The sequence below is a fragment of the Semicossyphus pulcher genome, unplaced genomic scaffold (assembly GCF_022749685.1).
Source record: "Semicossyphus pulcher isolate SPU_LCO1_2020_fin unplaced genomic scaffold, fSemPul1.0.p SCAF_6, whole genome shotgun sequence".
Lineage (NCBI taxonomy): Eukaryota > Metazoa > Chordata > Actinopteri > Labriformes > Labridae > Semicossyphus > Semicossyphus pulcher.
The window spans coordinates 5,845,625-5,867,161 of NW_027211737.1; the positions used below are offsets into that span (position 1 = coordinate 5,845,625).

Here is a 21,537-nt window from a genome sequence, read left to right on the forward strand (position 1 = left end):
ATTAACTTTTTGGTAATAAAATATCTTGATTTAGATTAAAATATAGGCCACTGTCCCTCCAAATGTCCATCTATTATCTTTGTTGTTCCTTTGTAGCAGTTGTCAGATTCCCTTTCTTTGCACAGCTTGTTGGTTTTTTTTAGGACAGCTAAAGAGAGGCAGGAAGTTTGGGGAGGACAGACTGCAGTATGACATGCACCAAATGTTCACAGACCAGTCGTCGGGCCTGCAATCAGTGCGTCGAGGACAGTAGCCTCTCTATATGGAGCCCCTGCCTTACCAACTGAGCTGAACCAGCGCCCCTTAATACAGCTTATTACCTGAACCACAGCAGAATGACACTAGACGTATGATAACAGCATTTGAGCTTTCCACCCTGAGCATGCAGTTGAGGGAAAATAGCGTCCATGTGCATACAGTTGATAACAATTTAATTGAGTTTATGGAGACTAAAAGGAAATACTTCTCTAGAGCCTGTTTGGGTTGAACTGAGCATCAATGTGCCAATTAAGGTTCAATAACTCAGATTGTAACAATCCAGATTGAATGCAGGTTTATGAAATGCGAATTGTTTTGTCTGCACCAAGTTTTACAAAGTAAGTTTGTTAAGCCGCTGAAGCGACTGCTCAGCAGACCTTTATACTGAAATAAACTTCATTTCAAAAATAGCTTTAATGACTATTATCTTCTTCTTATGTCAAGTTTCAGAGACTTGACTTGATAATGAACCTGCGACAGTTACAGCAGTGGAGACGGACCTAAATAGACACTTCATTAGTAACAGAGGAGACAGCAGCTTACATCGCTCATGTTTCTAGCTCTCTACTGTGTTAGGCATCCATCTGCACTACAAGCTGGACAGACAACGCTACCAAAGAAGTTGTGATGGTGACACTGGATACTTGCATATTGTGTTTTCCAACATAGGGGTTTCTTTTTGGGCTCTCTTGCTTAACTGTTTCCCTGTTAAGAAACGTGAGTGGTTACATGAGAGTGAGATGTTAGGAAATGATGACAGTTTCAACAAAGACCATCCTGAAACGGTTCGTGTCGATGGTCCCTGAAAGTCACGCTTAATATTTCTCCAAAGCCTTTCATGAGAGTACCTCGCCTTAATACAAGTTTAATGACAATTTATTCATGACAGATGAAGCTGGCATGAGAAATGTGTGTGTGTGTGTGTGTGTGTGCTTGTGTGTGTGTGCGTGTGTCCTGTGTGACTGCAGAGCTGAGATTACCTGAAGGAGACAGCTTGAATTAAAGCAGTTTGTATAAAAGAGAAAGCACGATTCCTTAATGAACTTTCAGATTTGAAAACTTCTAACTGTACTAATGAATAAAGAAAAAAGGGCTTAATTATTTCTGGGCTAATTAATAAGGCTTTTAATCCAAATGAACCCTGCTGTTGGGGGCTGACGACTGTGACAGTTGTGACAGAAGAAGTGACATGGAGTTCTGCAGGAGGTGGATGCACTTTCATAAAGACCTCTAGGCTCTTATGCAAATCAGCACGACAGGGATGTTTATTTTATTTCCATCAATACTACCTGGAGTTATTAGAAATGCTATAATGTGCGTATCTGCTGCATAATTACACCAAAGTTTGTACGGATGCTATCACCCTTTTCTCTTGACCAATCACTCTCCGCTATGTGACCCAGAATATGCTGACCTGTGTTTGTAATTATTTTGTGTTGTATGTCTGAAACTGAAGCCGGGACACTCTTGTAAAAGAGATTTTTAATCTCAATGAGGCTTTCCTGGTTAAACAAAATCCAACATCCAAAGGTTTTTCTTTCTTTCAATATGTTAGAGTTTGCACTTTCCTGCAAAACATACAGAAATGTTTATAACACGTCTTGCATTCAAGGATGTTTTTCAAATGTGTCTGTTTCTGTACGTCCATATTCCACAACACACAGGACTTATGAGAAAAGCATTTATTGGGTGTCACTGTTTTCGTGTGTGAATTGTCTCAATCAGTGCTATTGGCTACTGTAAGCACCAATCAATATCTGCAACAAGTCCCAGGAAACACATAAATATGTTAACTCAAATAGTCAAATCTTTAAAGCTCAACTATATTTTCTAACTTCCACACTAAACAGCCTTACTGATGTATTAATAATCAGTGTGTGTTCAGGTTTCTAGTTAACTTAATTGTATACAGGTGTAGTCTGTATCCACCTCCTTCATCCAGCAAAGGCAGGCGGGTGACGTCGCTGCAATCATGTTCAATTCTTTACTCCAGGCTGAGAGAGCTCGTCTGCAGCAGGCAGGATGAATGTGCTCATGTGGGGTTTTATTGTATTGCTGTGTGCTATTCAAAGCCAATTGGCAGGTTTGTCACTATAGATTTCAGTCCAGCTGCTCTGCTCGTCAGTTTAGGAGACGACTGACTGATGAGAACTGAAATTATGCTACAACAGGCCACTCGACCCTTTTTCATTAAGTGCTGCTTCTAACTGAATCTAAATTATTACCCTGCAGAGTTTCTGTGTCCGCTTCAGCCTTGACGAACATGAGCTGCAGTTATTCCAGATTTTTAAAGGAGTTGGCTTAAAATAAAAAAAAACATGAGGCAGTAAAAAGCTTAAAAAATAAAATAATGAAAGAGCCAGTGAAAGGATAAACACTAAAACGTGGCATGCTGGTAATGGGGTCAAGATGTGTTTTTAAGCACCAGCACACTTTGCTTTTTTAATCAGAGCTTAAAGGGTTTCATGCTCATCAAAGTTTTGCAGGTGGAGAAAAAAATGCACTCTACATTTAATTTCCTTTCATCCTGAGATATTTACTGCACATGCAGAGAATCTCCTTTGACAATTAAAGGAAGGGATGGGAGAAAGTTAAAGCAAAGAGGACGTATGCTGGGAATTTTAATTTCTCTGTAACAATACTGGCACAAAATCAGGAGTTTAAGTGGCGAATTCATAAAAGGTTTGTTTAATAATCCTGAAGATCTCAGTTTCGTTCTCATTGGTGGCACCTATGGCGTTAAACGGTAATTCCATGAGCACACTTCCCAGATATCCAGTCAGTGTCTCATGTGTGACATCGGTGGCTCCGGTTGTAACTCTTGATTTTCCTGGCTGACGGTCGCTTTCCTTTTTAGTCTATTTGCCTTCATCTGAGCGTCGAGTTTGTTTCTTTGTCTTTGTATTTTCACTTATTGTTGAAGTTGTATCTGTAGTCATTGAACTTTTCTTTGTTTGTTCAGCCATAGTAGATCACAGTTTACTCGCAACACATGCAGAGAGCGGAAAAGCAGCCGCTTAGCTCCGCCTACCCTCTCTGGCAGACCAACCACTGCTGGCTAATGGAAAACGCGTCACTAACTGGGCGCCGCTTGTGATTTTTTCTGCGGAAGTCGCCACCGACACCCAGTCTGTAATACTGCAAATGCAAAGGCTTTCATCAGTGGGCCATGGGCTCAGTCACCATTGTGTTACAGATAGTGACTTAACAGACATTTATTTAAAGGAAAATCTTAGGACCTTAGGTTAGGACGTCAGATTTTTATTCAGGCAACAATTCAGAAAGACTCTCCAGGACAGATATGACCTGCAAGGGGAGAGTAATGTGACTGAAGACGGTAGCCAAGCTAGCACTGAGCTTATCTGCTAGCATGTTCTCTGCTAGCTTACCACTAGCTGTGGGAAGAGAGAGTCGGGGATGACATGCAGCAGAGGGCAAAGGGCCGAGGGAGGGAGTCAAACCTGCATTGAGGACTGTAGCCTCTGTATATGGGGCGCCTGCTCTACCCACTGAGCTAAACCAGCGCCCCTAAATGATGTTTTTAAAGAGGGCAGTTCATGTTAGCAGAGCTCGAGCAGAAGGACTTTGGATGGAGGATGCATTAAGAAGTTGTAGAGCACTTTAAACAAGCCTGCTGCAGAATATATCAAAAATCAGTTGCCGTGAGCTCGGCACAGGAGTTTATAAAGCATTTTTGAAAGGGAACTGAGGAGTCTTGCAGGAGTACTATTTCTGTCACACTTAGTAGTACTCCTATATGACTCCTCATCACTTTCCTTTTTTTCTTTTTATAGCAGCAGAGAGCGGAGGGAACATCTACCTCTGTGAGCACTTTCCTCTACTCACTACCTGATTATGGAATATTAAGTTTAGTCTTTTATTACTTGTTAATCTTTGTGCTGCTCCCCCTTATAATCCACTACTTCTCCAGCTAGACATTTCTGAAACGAGATAGTGAACGTCTTCTGCTGGACGACAGACTCACACATGACTTTAATAAAATCATTCTGGGAGAGAACACAACTGAAAAACAAAACCTTGTGTCAGACATTTCCTCATTGATTGAACTTTTTTCAGAGGAAACAGGCTGACAAAAAGCTTCCTTCTGTTGCTTTGGCCTTTCTCTATCTGCAGGTCATAGCGGTCTCTAGAGACTCAATTAATCCATCAATATTAACACCATCCCACATCAGTGTGCATGATCTACCATAGAAACCAATGTGACGCTGACAAAACCAACCTAACGATGGGTTAAACTCGTGTGTAAATGTATTTATGTCAATGATTGAACAGATCTTCTGAGATGTTATTTTGGTTGAAACATGATGAGTGATGTTAGACGGTGATGAATGGGTGTTTAAGGATAAGGCTGGCGCTCCACTACATTTGAGTTACTGTCAACAGATCCCATTGAGAGACAAAAGATCAAAACTAACCTGTTTACCATTATATAATATATATTATTCCTCTGTGCTTTTGAGCTCAGCTTTTGTCCAAAAACGAGTTGTGAATTATGCTGACTTGTGTGTTAGGATGCCACAAAAGAGGTCAGAAAGTTCTGAGAGTTGTTTTATTTGTTAGCCTAAATATTATAAATATCAGAAGAGCAGTCAACCACCTTCACTAAAATGAGGAACGTGTGAAGTACAACTTCACAGTGAACATCTGGTGAAGTTCTGCTTGTAACTGATCGCACAGGAGGCTTAACACAACTTGAGGCGGAGCTGTATTTATGGTGCGTTATTGAACACACCCGGTAGCCTGGAAGCATACATGTCTCGCACAAGCACACTAAAGAACACTAAACACTAAATAAATGGAACGTACCACTACACTGTTAAACTGCCTAAAAGCACACTAAACAGCTATATATCAATACATTAGAATAGGTTCACAAGTACGAGATATTTAATCTTTTGGAACATCAGCACCACTTTGTCAGAACGATCAGGACTCTGAAAAGTGATTTTATTTGAAAATGACTCGTGATCTTAGCGCAGGTGACTGGCTGCTCTTCTGGTACTACCCTTCGAAACTTTTTTTCTCCTAATATTATGACTTTTTTTCTCGTAAAATGACAACTTTATTCTCGTAAAATATTATGACTTTTTTGTCTTGTAAAATTGCTACTTTATTCTCGTAATATTATGACTTTATTCTCAAAATCTTAGAGATTTTTTTCCCCTCAATGTGGCCCTAATACTCTGTCGTACGTTTTGTACTTGCCAATAACAAATTATAGAATAACACCAGCCTTGTCCTTTATATGTGAGTCCAGGTTTTTTAGTAGTAGATCACACTAAAGTGTTCAGATGAAGTTTGTAATAACTGTGCACATATTTGAAATGAATGCAAATGTTTAATGTTTGACCAGTAAACCCATGATGCATTGAGTCAAAGCTTTGCCTCCAACTTTTCTTTTATCTTCTTATATTGGCCTCAATGAAGGATAAATAAGTGATAAATTTATGATCGTAAAACAGCTGTGCAGATACAGAGGCGGACATGCAACCACACATTTTATATACTCTGTTTTCTCCGTGATAACGAGTCATTTCCAGTTGTTTCCTCGAAATCTCGACTTATTTTTCTAAACTAGAGATAACAAAGCTGTTTTTCTCGTGATAACTTTTCGGCAGTCGAGAAAACAGAACAACAGGCTGGTCTCTGTGATATTATAGACGAGGACATGCCATGCAGCCATTGCTCACACTAATGAGGTATGTTAAGCCTGTTTCTATGTTTGTTTTGTGCCTTTGCAGCTCTGGAGATACCAGTTATTATCATCTGACGTCACACAGTGGTGCAGCAGAGATCACGAGATAAAATAAAGTCGAGGTCGGAAATTACTCGTTATCATGGGAAAACTGAGTAAATAAAATGTATGGATGCATTTCCCCTTAGGGCTTCCTTAGCAGAATATGAAGTAGATGTATAAAGTTTATCTTTGACCCAGAGTGTTCAGGGATCATGAACTATCTGCATAAATGAAACAAGAAGTAGAAAAAGACAGAAAAGTATTGGAAGAAATCGTTCATGTTAGACAAATATAATAATGATCTTTGTGAAACTGTGTTATGAAAGAATTCAGTCTGCAGACATTGTGTTGGTGCTGCTTTTAAATGTTCTTACCAGGTTTCTTTGGTGTTCGAGTGAAGGTTCCTTTAACGGTGCGACAGTGAGAGTTGTCCCCGCCGCAAACGCCACATTTGTCCTCGACTTTGTTGGAGCCGATCTCCCTGTCGCAGCCGACTTTCTGTGGACCAAGACAACAAAATGACAGATGAGATGAGGTTCATTTTGATGCTTTAACATTCACAATAAAGAAGCCGGATGTTTTCCCATAAAATCTAGTTAGATGTTTAACACTAATTTTCTGTCAAATTAAACACTTTATCAACTAATTTGTGACTTTAAATTCTGCTCATTACTAATTACCCTTTGATGTCGGGGTGGTGGGATTTGATTAGGCGACTTTTTTTCTATTGATGTTCCATTTCAAGATCATCTTTTCCAAACAAGGCACTTAAAACAGTTGCATATATTCGCCAGAGCAATTTACTTTTATATGCTAATTTCAAGCTTCATATATCACTCTGTGATACCTGTGGAGTAGCTTAGCATAATTAACAGTTAAAAAAACTCTGCCTGAAACGACTCAGTCAGCTCTGTCCCTTTAAGAAACCCCGCCCCTACAGGCCCACTTTCTTCTGATTGGCCAGCCCTCCGAAGCCTGCTGAGGCTGCACTCTGTGATGTCACAAAGTACAGCGTGTAGAAAAAACTGTGTGAAACGTGGCATTCACAGCAGCCTGCAGACTTAGCTGTGAAACAGCATAATACCCCCTCTTTAACCCTACTGTACAGTTTTCCTGACAATGGTTTCTAGGTGTTTGTAATTTCAGAACATTTAATGTATAATTGAGCGACGCCTGCGAGCTTGCTCAGGCAGGCAACTGGAGCTGCACTGATTTCACACTTGACGTGCGTCATTCTCCACAGTCACCTGGCAAACACTTCCCCCCAATGTGGCGCTCGATTTGAGCTGCAAGATTTCCGGTCTCTCCCGCTGCTCGGTCATTGCCACCGCTGCCCTGCACCATAACTGCGCTCATACTTCCACCACCACCCCAGCATCCACCTGCAGGCTCCGGTTAGAAGGTTTAAGATATGATCTCATCACTCCTCAAATTTCTGCATGTAAAATAGGTCTGCGAGGAGTGATGAGGTCGAAGTCGAGACGCCAAACACAAGCTATGTTCTGCTGCTGCAATAAACAATTTAAACTATTATAAACCTGAGTTCTCTGACTGAACTGCTAAAACCCTTAAACATTTGAAACAGCTGAAAGTTATTTACATCAAGGCTTCAACGGGACTGACATGTACCTAATTACATACTGATGTATACATTGATTTCCGCTGTCAGTGGGTGAAATCTCAGATCACACATTTATGACAAAAAAAAATAAAAAACCTCAGAATTTCATCTCTGCTTTTTGCAGATGATGTTGTCCTATTGGCTTCATCAAGCTGGGACCTCCAGCAGGCATTGGGGTAGTTTGCCGCAGAGTGTGACGCAGTTGGGATGAGAGTCAGCACCTCCAAGTCTGAGGCCATGGTTCTCTGCTGGAAAACGCTGGATTGAGTCTTTGCCTCAAGCGGAGGAGTTTAAGTATCTCGGGGTCTTGTTCACGAGTGAGGGTAAAATGGATCGTGAGATTGACAGGCGGATCGGTGCAGCATCTGCAGTAATGCGGGCGTTGTACAGGACTGTCGTGGCTAAGAGGGAGCTGAGCCTGAAGGCAAAGCTTTCCATTTACCAGTCGATCTACGTTCCAACCCTCACCTATGGTCATGAGCTTTGGGTAGTGACGGAAAGTATGAGGTCGCGGATACAAGCGGCCGAAATGAGCTTCCTCTGGAGGGTGTCTGGGCTCAGTCTTTGAGATAGAATAAGGAGCTCGTACATTCGGGGGAATCTCGGAGTAGAGCTGCTACTCGTTCGCATCAAAAGGAGCCAGTTGAGGTGGTTTGGGCATCTGATTAGGATGCCTCCTGGGCGCCTCCCTTTGGAGGTTTTCCGGGCACGTCCACCTGGGAGGAGACCCCGGGGCAGAACCATAGCTAGCTGGAGGGATTATATATCCCGTCTGGCCTGGGAACGCCTCGAAATCCCCCAGGAGGAGCTGGAAAATATTGCTGGGGAGAGGGACGCCTGGGTAACCTTGCTGAGCCTGCTGCCACCGCGACCCAGCCCCGGATAAGTGGAAGATAATGGATGGATGGATGGACCTTCTGCTGCTTATAAAACAGCAGGGAGTGAGCACTCTGCATCATGCTGTGTACTAAATGTATTTCTTATAGCCTGAGGTTGCTAATGTCCTTAATTACCTTACGCAGCTTTTAATATGTCAAACTCATGTACTTTAAACACGTTCTTACCACACACTCTCCACGCACGCAGATACTGTAGGCATCTTTGTAGGAGCATCGCGTCCCATCATGCACCAGCTGCTTCATGTACGCGATGTCTGATGTCTCCCTCGACTGGCAGTACAAGTGGCATCTCCTGTTGGCTGCAGGATAACACGTCATTAGATTGTTGTGGGATTATTCAGAAAATCCAGCTTGGAAAATTTAAGAATATTAAGGAATATTTCAGAGATGTGTTGCAAACATCTACTTCTGTCAGACTGAACCAGTTAAAACTTTTTAAATGAACACCTGCTAGATTGACCTGATTTAACCTTCTTGCAACTTCTCCACCCCAAAAAAACGTTACCTCTGCTAATGCCGCAGGGATTAAAATAACAAGTTTAAAAATTAACACAGAACCTAACACACAACCTAATACAGGTAAAAATAACGAGCTGTCAGATTCTGAATCCATTTGAGAAACCTTGAAGCAGTGCAAAAAACAACACTAAAAAGTGGTTCATTATAGGAACAACTGAATACTTTTATAATTGTATTTATGTACATTAATTCAGCAAGCCCTTCCCCACACAAAGATTTGGGTATAAATTAAAGGGTTTGCTTACTATTTAGTGGTATAGTCCCCTTAGTCACTGTACTTGTGTCATATCTTTAAAACAACCTAACAAGACTGTTGCATGGCAACAACAGGAGGACAAAGTAAGCAAGTAATCTTATTGAGTCTCTGAGTTTCACAATGCTAAAGTGCTTCATCCTGAGCCTTCAGATCTGTGTCCACACTTCTGTTCTCATCCTCCAGCAGAGGCTTAGTGCGACTGGATTTGTGAGCATCGCTACTGGTAAATAGTCACTTTTTGTTTTAATAACATTGAAGCTGCAGGGTTCAATAAAGTTTTTGTCCTGTGGATCTTAGAGATAAAAGTGTGTCTTGGTTTTGTCTGTTAAATCTAGGATTAATCAGCACTTTTTGAGGAGGTGTTTTTGGCCTTGGATTACTCTGATATTACTTCAGTTTATTGTCACAATTCAACCTTTTGTAAGTAATAAATAGTTTCTTCTTTAATAGCAGTTCAGTATTCTGCCTTTGGTTTTGGGACCGGGAGGAAAAATCATCATCCTGACCCTTACATTTTTCCTTCACCCTGACAGAGGCGCAACACAAAGCACAAAAATACATTGTACAATATTGTATCGCATCACATCGTATCGCATCGTATTGCATTATATCGCATCGCATTATATCGCATCGCATTATATCGCATCACATTGTATCGTATCGCATTGTATGGTATTGCATCCTATCGCATCCTATCACATCGCATCATATCGTATCACATAATATAGTACCATATCCTATCGCATTGTACCGTATCGCTTCGTATCGCATCGTATCGCATCGTATCGCATCGTATCGCATTATATCGCATCGTATCGTATCGCATCGTATCGCATTATATATCGCATCACATAATATAGTACCACATCCTATCGCATTGTATTGCATAATATCGCTTCATATTGCATCGTATCGCATCGTATCGCATCTTATTGCATCACATAATATTGTACCACATCCTATCGCATCATATCGCATCATATCGCATCATATAGCATCCTATCACATCGCATCATATTGCATCGTATAGCATCCTATCACATCCTATCACATTGCGTCATATCGTATCACATAATATAGTACCACATCCTATCGCATCATATTGCATCGTATCGCATCGTATCGCATGGCATCGCATGGCATCGCATGGCATCGTATCGTATCACACAGCTTATCTTTTTTGTTTTGCTCAAGTCTTTATCTTTTGCAAAAATCTGTGCATTTCTGAACGTGAAAGTAAAAAAACAGGACTGACATTATATCACGTTAGGGCTGAACGATTTTGAAAAAATATCTAATTGCGATTATTTTGACTTGTATTGCAATTTCAATATGATTTGCAATATTAAAGGGAATGATATTTTTACATCACTATTTCTGTGTGGATCTGTACTCAACAAAGATATTTGATCCTTACGTCTGTGTGTGATGTGTAGGATGTAGAACATCTCTGCAGCACAATATTTACATTGAAATGGTATTTTGACACATGTTACCTTGAACAAATATTGCACCTCCTGCAATTTGAAAATTATATATCATGTCCATGTTGCAGTGGAAGAGACTGTGCCAAAAATAATATTTAATTTAGGCATGGGAAGTGGGACTTTTTTTCCCATTACATACTAGAACATGCTTGTGTTTTATCATTGCAAACTTACAACAAATTACTGTACCTGCAGTTTCTTAGCATATCATGAGTATGTGGGTGCATACACAAAATGATTACACTTAGTCTGAATACACAGCCTGTATAAAACCACATGGACCTTCATTTGTACCTTATACCTGATTTGATAACCTTGTTATTAAACTACACCACACTCTACAGAAAAGCTCTTTACGTTACAAAATAATGGCTCCCCACTGTCGCTCTCGCCTCCCTGCAGTTTCTCAGCAGGCATTCTGACCTTTTTTTCTCCTTCACTGACTTTAAAAACCCAGATCAATTTGGCTGCAATAAGTGGCAAACAGCTCCATGGTGCGGAGCCAGATAAAGGCAACGTCTGACCGAGAACAGAGACGGAAATAGGATTCAGAGTTTGCACTGTAGAGATCTGTCACCTTTGCAGAAAGGGCACATTTTGAGCTTGGATGGTTTGAAACTCTGCTTACTGGCACAGTGATGGGAGACCACAAAAAAGGAAAAGAGAGGACAAAAGAATTTAAAACTAAAACAAGAAAGAAAACCACTTGAAAAAGTTCTCTCGGCACAGCAGAGTGTGGTCAGTGTGTTGAAACTGTCTGAATCTGGTAAAAGGGAACATCCCCGTTCTGAATATACAATTATTCTCCGTCTCTGGCTGTGAGACCTTTCATTGTTGTTTTTGGCTTTAAATAACCCACCGCCCTCACGCTGGAACAAAACAATCTGGTGACATTTTTTGGCTTACCGTCGGGATGCTCATAGGGCAGCCAGTGGTGTTTGGCATTTTGGAACTCAAAGTGGGAGTTGCGGAGCTGGCACTGCTGGGCCCGGAAGTCTTCGAAGTGCTTGGGGCAGTCGTCGGTGTTGCACAGCTGATATTCGTAGTTGACTCCCGGGCAGTCCTGGCCTCCGTTTGAGGGCCTAAGGGAAGGAAGCAGAAGTACAACAGAGGTGCTGATCAGGAAGCATTTCTTTAACAGCAAGAATGTGAAAACAAATCCTGGTTGAAAAGATGCAAAACACTAAGAAGCTTAAATAAAAGATTAGGGTTGTTTTCAACATTTGTGGCTGTACAGGGGTTTATGTGCTGAACCATTTCTTTGCCTGGAGCAGTAACTGGAGCTCCAAGCCAAACAAGAATTACCGACCCATGGTTGTATGCTTCCGCCAGAAAAATCCCTATAGTTGTTCTGGAGACTGTGTTCACAAGAACGAGACGGACAAATGTGAACAGATGGACAGAAACTTGAAGAAGATTTGGCCTGAGGAAATCTGTGCCCACAGTATGGAGGCATACAAATATGCCCATACTTACACAAAACAGCACCCTTACAGACATTAGAGATGTATTTATGCACAAGACAGCAAATAAGTGCATCTTACAAGAAACATAATTAAATCATGTTATCGTTGCTTTTCCACGTACGCTGGGTTGTTGCACTGACGTGTCCTGAAGCGGACTCCAGTTCCACAGGAGCGCGAGCAGGAACCATATTTGCTCCAGGAGCCCCAGGCGCCATCCTGCTTGACCTGGTTAGGGTTCTTCCACATGCAGTGACCTTTGTAGCACCACTGCCCAGGAAGACAGGGTGAAGGAGGGAGAGAGGGAAAGTTAGCACAACATAAAAAGCCTCATTTTTATGCTTAATAAATGTCATGATGAAACGCTACATGGCCAAACATATGCGGTCAGGAGAGGCAATGTTCTTTTGGTCTGAGAGTTTTTTAGTTCAGTTTTGGCTCCAAATTTCCAGTTAAGGGAAATTACAATTTTACAAAACAAAATGTGTGCTTCCAAAGTTTCCCAGGGAGGGATTTCCCAGGTCCAAAAACCTTTTTCCCTTTATGGCATGGAAGAACTTCACCTCAACCCAATCCACCATTTGGAATCAACTGGAACATCGACTGTGGGCCAGACCTCATCTCCAAACAGCAGTATTGGACCTGACTTATGCTCTTGTGGCTTACAGGGAGAAAATTCCTGCAGCCAGGCTCCCAAATCTGGTGGAAAATCCTCCCCAGAAAAAGTGGAATGAGATGTTCTACAGTTAAAGCCCTAACTTGCAATGAAACACACATTATGCAATCAATCTTTCATTCTTTATCATTTGTGATATGGTTAAATGGTGTATACACAGTTCTGTCCATGTCTCATAAAGTTTTGTTCCCTCTATGGTCTTCTTTTGGGTGTCCACACACATTTGGCCATGTATATGTCATTGACAAACTCACCTTTCCAGGAGCACACTCCGTCCCATCCAGAGGCGGCCCCTTCTTGGTTTTGCAGAAGTACGGGTTATCGGGGTGACTGCACCACAGCTGTTTACAGGGGTCAAATGTGCGAAACTGAAACACAGAGAAGAGATTAGTGAGCTGGCATCATGTATGTGAAAATGTTTGCGAGGGTGAAAAATAGCAAAACCCAAAGCTGAACAGCAGAGATGGAGTCTGAAAATCCAGCTGTTTTTTTTAATCCCCCGAGCAGCTCATTATTTACCACTACACACACACTCAATAAAGGCTCAGCATTGTTGATTATGATGCTCGTTTCAAATTTCGTTTGATAAAAGAATTAATTACCACCATGTGTTTGTATGCAGCACCATACACGGAGCATTACATAACTATTTAACCAAAACAACGTAAGTAGGCCAGCTTTAAGAGGCGAGGTAGCTCGACAATCATTTACTGGGGGGACAGAGAATGTCTCTTTCCCTCTCCCCCTCTTTCTCTGTTTCTCTATGTGTCTCTCTCTCTCTGTGCGTCTCTCTCTCTCTCTCTCTCCCTCCCTCTGTAGAGCATGTGATTGCCAGAAGACACTTCTTGCGATAGCGGAACAAACATGTTCCTAAGAGGAGATTGATCACTAATCAATCGCCAATGGCGTCCTTCTCCTGTATTGATAAAAAGATGAAAATCAACAAGATCCCTCCAGGCATCGCTGAGATATCTGGCTTATTATATGGGATGGCTATGAGGTCACAGTGACCTATGACCTCCTTTCACAAGAGAAGCAGAGGAATAATGGCCCGGAGAAACGTTTGCGATGTCACGGTGAAGTTGACCTTTGACCTTTTGGCTTAAAATGATGTGATTTTATCAATAGATGGATGGACAGATGGATGGATAGAGGTACTTTGATCCCGAACTGGGAAAGTGTGATGTTATAGCAGTAAGTTATCAAGCAAGAATGTAGCACCAGAAATAAATATACAGTAAATATTAAAAAACCTATATAGTTAATATACCAGAAGATAGAAGTGTATCAAGATCCTATACTAAAACTATAACAAAATGTAAAAAATGTAAATGAATAAAGGGCTGCAGGGTGGTGCAGTGGTGGCGCTGTTGCCTCACAGCGAGAAGGTTTCTGGTTGGAACCCTGGTCCGGACATACGGGGCCTTTCTGTGTGTTCTGGAATGTGAATGTGAACGTGAAAGGTTGTCCGTCTCTGTGTGTCAGCCCTGTGATTGACTGGCGATCAGTCCGGGGTGTAACCCCGCCTCTCACCCAATGACAGCTGGGATAGACTCCAGTCCCACCGCGACCCTGAACAGGACAAGAGGTATAGATAATGGACGGATGTATAAATATATAAAATAAATCATGACATCCTATCTGATGTTGACCTTTGAGGAAATATCTTTCTGTTTTATCTCCGTTTTCAAAGTGTTCCTGAGATATTTCATCCACAAGAATACCTACAGACAGTTAGACGAGTGGACAACCTAAAAACCTAATGCCTCTGGCCGTGACTGTCCCCGGCTTTAGGGCATGATAAAACAAATACTGATAGTAGAGGCCTACATGTCTCACAGACAGCCGACAGCCTGCACAGCCAGTTGTTATTGTTGTGTCCTGGGCTCCTCTATCACAAGCACTAAAGCTAAGTGGATTATAAAGAGGCTTTTGGGGGGAACAGCTGATTGTTAACCTCCTCTCCAGGGAAGGCAGTCACACGTCTTCTTCAAGGATTAGAACACATCCTCAGATTGATTTGAGAAAACTGGGCCTTTCAGCTGCCTGCAGCGTCTCTGTACCACCAGGCTTTGTGAACATCTTAAGTCCTAAAATTACCTCTAAGTTCTGCTCCTTTTGTAGTTGAGGTTTATCTCTAAAAGTGGTTGTTCTCTTTCCTTTCCTGGCTGATATGGTTCTGTACAGTCAGGAGCTCCTTCCCACCTGTGGCTTTCTCCGAATGCAGTCACAGAACCACTAAGGGAGATTAAATAACTCCGACTCAGACAATTTGTTTTGCATATGTGTATAAAGTTGGAGAGAAGTTAAACCCACTCTTACAGGGTCTATAAACAAATTCCCTTTGGACCCCACAGTTGGACCTGGAGCTCATATGAACGGAGCCTGGGTCTGTTGAAGCTGACAGAGCTGCTTGGGTTGCGGTGACCACTAAGGGTCATGTGGTAGGTTAATTATAGTATAAGTATTGGGATGAGGACACAAGGGGAGGGGTTTCTTCACTGAGCACTTATCCTTATCATCAGGGTATCAGGCTAATCACAAGTATCTTGTGTTTAATTCAAACAGCTACTACATCTCCCTGCAGACCCTGAGAGATGTGTAGGTTAATATACTTTTAATTTTACCTGTGTTTGATAGAGCGAAGGACATGCTATTCCAATTTATGCAAAGGGCCTTGTGTGTGTACGGCATTCAGGATATATAAGTTATCACCAGTAGGTGCGCCAAAGAGCACGAAACTGAGATCTTCAAGATTACATCTTTAAGGACTGTATTTTCTGATGTAGACAACCTTTAAACAAATCAATGTAAATATCTGTTCATTATTTTTGTTTTGTCTAGGTGTTGGTTTGTTTGCTTGTATTGGGTCTTACTTTTCTTTATTATTTTTTGGGGGTGCATTTTTGCTTTAATTTAATAGGACAGTTGAAGAGAGACAGGACATATTGAGAAGAGAGTGGGGGATGACATCAAAGCAGAGGGCCGAGGGCGGGAGTGGAGCCTGCCACTGTGTCGAGGACTGTACCCACTGAGTTAAACCAGCTCCCGGTTTCAGGTATTTTCTGTCTGTTTCCCTTTATTTGAACTTTTATTTATCTTTCTTAATATTCTGTTTTGTAGTTTTGTTATACTTAATTTGCACATGAAATTATTGGTTGTGTTAAAAGGCCAACGCATGAAGAGAAAATTGCCAAAGAAAAACAGGTTTACAGTCACACTGATGAGTGACGAGTTCAAAGAGCGATTTGTCATTTGTGCTCAGTTCACTTATAAAAATGTCACAGGTTTTGAACAACTTCCTTCGTCCCTCTCATTTACCAGCACTTAATAGACACAACAAAAATACATGAACATCTGAACCGTGCTGGTTTTAATAGGACTCTTTCAACGTGTCTAATTCTCCAATCTTGTTGAATGGCTCGGGCGAGCGTCTCTGTGTTAATAGAGGCACACGAGACAATTAGCTGGATTGAACGGCTTTAATTGCAAACAAACAAAAATCCTTTTTAGCTTGTGACACAAAAATAAATCCCTGAATAATCCATCAGCCTACAACACACATTTGTAACTCCCTTCATTCAGGCTGCAGCTCCGGCTCTGTGCTGTATTTACAAGGTTCAAACAGGCCACCTGCTCAAATGGCTCGAACATGTCGGTCCCTTCAGGCTAACTCGGGAGGATGACCTCAGTTGTGTAAAGACTTCCACATGAATACAGTGATGTTTATGATGGGGAGAATGCAATATAATAGCTGCTTGTCCTGATAGCCTATTGGTCTCAATTTGTGTGTGTTTGACTGTATTCTTTGCTCCATTTTTGCCAGCACTCCATCCATCCATCCATTCTCTTCCGCTTATGCAGCGTGGGGTCGTTGTGAAAGCAGGCTAAGCCACGTTACCCAGACGTCCCTCTCCTCAGCAACATTATCCAGCTCCTCCTGGGGGATCCAGAGGCGTTCCCAGGCCAGGTGGGATGTATAATCCCTCCACATGCTCTGGGTCTACCCCGGGGTCTCCTCCCAGTTGGATATGCCTGGAAAACCTTAGAATGTAGGCGCCCTAATCAGATGCCTGAACCACCTTAATTGGTCCCTTTCGATGCTAAGGAGTAGCGGCTCTACTCCGAGCCCCCTCCGGATGTCAGAGCCCTTTAAGGCTGAGCCCAGCCACCTTGCAGAGGACAATCATTTCAGCCGCTTTCATCCCCGATCTCATTCTTTAGGTCACCACCCAGAGCTCATGGCCGTAGGTGAAGGTTGGAGCGTAAATGGGTAAATTGAGAGCTTTGCAGCTCAGCTCCCTCTTCACCACGGTGGTTTGGTATAAAGCCTTCATTACTGGTGACGCTGCACCCACCCATCTGTCAACCTCACCATCCATTTTTCCCAAATGGCCAGCATTCAAAAAAATAAATACTCTGCCTGAATTTCACATCATTTCCCAATAATAAGAGATTGTTGCTGTGATTCAGGGATTGTCCACAGCATTGAGGTCTTTTCTGCTTCAAAGGAAGGAGCACACACTGAATAATTGGACAGATTTATGATAAAGGTTGGACAATATGACCCAAATATCTGACTACACACCGATAAATATCAAGCGGTTTAATGGTTGCAGTTTGGTTAAGTTTAGGCACAACTAACCAGGTTTAGGAAAATATCATGGTTTGGGTTAAAATAGGACTTGTAGCTACAGCCATCATGCCTCACACTGGACTGAATGTTTAGTTTTGTCGGGTTGTTTCATGTTTTTTGTTGGCGATGTGCGCGTGTAGAGGATGTTGTTTTATGTAATTTGGTGGGGTTTGTCTGTAAGTCTGTTAGCGAGTTACGTGACTTAAAGGGAGGTCAACTACTCAAAAGATACATTTTAAGGGGATTGAACCATGGTCTCAGGGATGACATCATCATCCCCAACCCGAATCAGACCTTCAAGCTTACAAACTACATCACCTGAGTTCAACAGCACATCAAAACACTACGCTAAAGGACAGCATCCAGATATAAAGCAACTACAGCATCATATTTTCACCAAGTTGATGGAAACACCGACCTCCTGGTGGCCGTTAGAGAAACAGACCTACAGAATCGGCACACAGGGGGCCTGAAATCAAAATACTGTGAGAAACTTTCACTCTGTGCCGATCTTGGCGACCCCTGTGGTCTTATCTCTTGGCTGATTCGTCTTGTACAAAGTATAAGACAATGTAAACAAAGGCTTTTTCGGTCTGCGTGCTCCAAGTCCCTTGGTCAGAACCAGACCTGGCAGCAGCAGATAGAAAGTATTAAAATAACTTCATAGAAATAGTAATTCTTGTCTCTGATGGTCTCATTTGCTTTTGTAGCGCACAAGGAAGGCATCAGTTTTAACTGTCGTCTGTTTCATAACCAGCTCAAATCCCCTCACAGTACGTTTCAGTTATCCAATGCTTTGGAATGGACAAGCTACAAATTTGCCAATAAGTGTCCTTTGACTTCTTCATGATCACAGGCTGGATCTGTAACCCCAAGCTGAAGGTTGTGATCTGCTGACCTTGGCAATGTCAGGAATAATTTATGATTTGGTCATTTGAGTTGCTAAAAGTGAATCTATCGTGTTTACATGTTAATGATATTTGAATCAGCTGAGGCTTAATGAGCCCGATTATTATCCGCCAACGGGGTTTTTTTCTTTCCTGAATCAATGCACCTCCATCCAACGGTCCTTCTCCTCATTAGATGGCCTTTACAGGGTGAACATGCTGTAATTAAATATCATGTTGGTTTGTCAGCCATATTTTTTTACGAGTCTTTTCACTGCCTGCTGCATCAGTAAACAACACCAACGAGAGCTGGGAGATAAAACAATTAAGTTATGGGGCGAGGAAACCAAAACAATGAGCTGAAAGATGCTGAAATGCTTTAAATAAGAGTACAACTAGACATGTTAGTGGAGCTCAGTCTTGTAATGAGACACTGAAGTGCCTTGACTGTGATTGAGTTTGTAGATAACTGGTTGTTAAGTCAGGAACACTCTGGTCTGTAATTTAATCATTTTTTGCCAAATGGAAATACATTATGCTTGGTGCTGACGGCCCCGCTCTTAAGTTGCTCCCTGGGTTAGCCGAGCAGCATGCTGCGGCTTTCCAGTGAATGCACTACAAACCCCCCCTGGGTATACAGAGTGGGCAAAAGGCTTCAGGCTAGAAAGGAGGAGGTGAGGTGGTGGAGGCAAGGCATTGCCAGCAGCAGCTGCAGCAGTGTGCGTGCAGCATTGGTGTAGCAAGCATCAGCGAGACGGAAGTTGCATTTAAATGGTCCGCCTTGTTGTGAAAAGCCGCTGGTGTGTTACTGATTAGGAATGATGATTCAATCAGCAGGCTGACAGCTGATTACAGCTGGGGCGTTTGACTTACATGTCCTGCATGAACTAACTAACGCAAAACTTCATTTGTTAAAGATCAGCAGCCAAACTCGACTGTAGAAAAAAAACTGTTTTAAATCACAAGTGCATCAAGTGTAAATGGGCAACTGACCGTGACTGCCAGACTTACGCTGCAGCAGTCAAAAAACATTTGCCTTTCCAGAGTCACACACCTGACCTAAACAGTAAGGTCACATCCTTTATACCCAAGCTGTAGTAGTACAGCGACACCCGAAGTACATACAGAAAGATTACAGTTACATGCTTCTATAGGAGACACTCTTTTGGCCTTTTTTGACAAGACAGTCGATTCATTTTTAGTTTGAGTTTAGTTTAAATATTGCCTGATACGTTTCCTACCAATTGCATTGCATCTAGAAATGGATGGATTTTTACAACGCCTAAGCTCCTGAAGACAAAGTGGCTGATTTTAGCAGTTTTGTGTGTTAAGTATAACTGCCACAAAAACTGCAGCAGGGAGGTTTTTAAACTCAAGATGGAGCTTGCGGACCCCTGGTGGTTTTATATGCTGGAATCAAGCGATGCGGCCTTCATCCCCAGTGGGTTCAGATAACCAGGTGTCAAATCAAAGAGGCTGACCTCCATTGAAAATCAAGAGTCATCATGGGAAGTTGTCGGTAAGAGGACCCACAAGGTCTCTGCCCTCTCCTTAAAGTATGATCACATTCACTCAGAAATGTCACTCCAAGATGACTCATGCCCTGCCAGTTGTTTTTGAAGTTGAAAGAGCAGATGATGTTTCTGCATGGCTGATTATTATTGATCGATGGACGTCTTCACTGAATCATCTGGGGCGGCCATTTCTAACCATTCAACCTGTTTACCTGCCGCAACGTACCTGCACTTTCTGTTTCAACAAAGTGACGGATCAACCTTTTATTTCTGTTAGACCAGATCTCTAATTATCAGCTTTACTCTTCCTCTTGTATATAAATAAGAACGACCAGTGAAAGAGAAACAGTTGTCAGAATGACAGAGTACTTTTCGCCCTGTCATCAGCAGAGAACTTGGTGAGACTGCAGCAGATGTGTCTTAGAAGTGCTCACTAATCCGACACCTTATTCTGCTTGTTTGAGTCTGCAGATATTTAGAAGTCAGTTTATTTGAAGTCTGCTTTCATCATCTTCTGCTACAAAAAGCTCAGGAATAACTCTCCAGAATCGCGCTCAGGAAACACTTCGAAAGTCAGCGAAAGTTGACAACTTCTTTCTTAACTCTGTGCGAGTAAATTAAGTTTCTATGATCTCTCTCTGTTTCACCTTTCTGCTGAGTTTTTCTGACCTGATCTTTTAGGAAATGGTACACACTGTAGGTAGCGTCCATCCAGTAAAGGGAAGCCTGAGGGCTGTACTCACTGATGTGCAGATCTTGTATCCCACTCCAAAGTCAAAGCGACACTGCTCGTCCATGGAATAGTTGATGCCGGGAAGTTCAGGAAGCTGCGGCCAGTCGTGTTTGAAGGGGTCATCCAACAGACAGTCGTACGTGCTGCCAGGAGAGGAAAGAATAGATGTTAGATGTAAGGTTCACCAATGAGGAAGGAGGAGTATCTGGAGGGAACCCACGCATGCACGGGGAGAACGTGCAAACTCCACCCTACATCCAAACCGGGATTCGAACCAGGAACCTGGGGCCCATATATGGGCTCATATTTTACAAAATAAACATCGTGCTGTAATGAAGAAGACTTTAAACTAGAGATTGAGATCAAACTATTAGAGAAATGTTTACTGAGGTAAAATATCAAGTGAGGAGTATGCTCTTTTTCTCACAGACTTCTAGCTGACCATCTCCATAACAACGACACACTGACATACCCCACTACTTCTGGGTCAAGTCTATATAACGTTAGAATTAGGCCCAGGTTACATGAATTAATTAGATATCTGGATTTCTGTTATCGTTATAAAAAGAAGTGGATGACAGTGACATGCTCACAATGTTAGCTGTAACACTGACTAATAAACGTCGAACACAGAGAGTTTGTAAAGAGAGGATCTGGTGCCGTCTTTGGCTTCTGCAGTGCCAGGGACGGGGTGCTACGCCAGCTTATGCTGTTTCCTGATTGGCTGAAGTGAAACAGCTACATCATTCAGTTCTAAAACTGCATTTGGAGATTTGACAAGTCAAATCTTCTGCGACTCCACGCAACGGCTTCAGACGCTCTGCAACTAA

General features: G+C 42.1%; 1 protein-coding gene across 1 annotated transcript in view; it reads right to left on the bottom strand.

The window, feature by feature from the left end:
* The window catches only part of adamts3 (ADAM metallopeptidase with thrombospondin type 1 motif, 3), a 174,456-nt gene that overhangs the window by 42,290 nt on the left and 110,629 nt on the right, over positions 1-21,537 (bottom strand). The window contains exons 10-15 of the mRNA XM_069683065.1: positions 20,718-20,850; positions 13,192-13,305; positions 12,386-12,531; positions 11,705-11,880; positions 8,702-8,835; positions 6,391-6,514 (exon numbers count right to left, since the gene is read on the bottom strand). Coding sequence (XP_069539166.1) covers positions 6,391-6,514; positions 8,702-8,835; positions 11,705-11,880; positions 12,386-12,531; positions 13,192-13,305; positions 20,718-20,850 — 827 coding nt within the window. The remainder of the gene's footprint in view (positions 1-6,390; positions 6,515-8,701; positions 8,836-11,704; positions 11,881-12,385; positions 12,532-13,191; positions 13,306-20,717; positions 20,851-21,537) is intronic.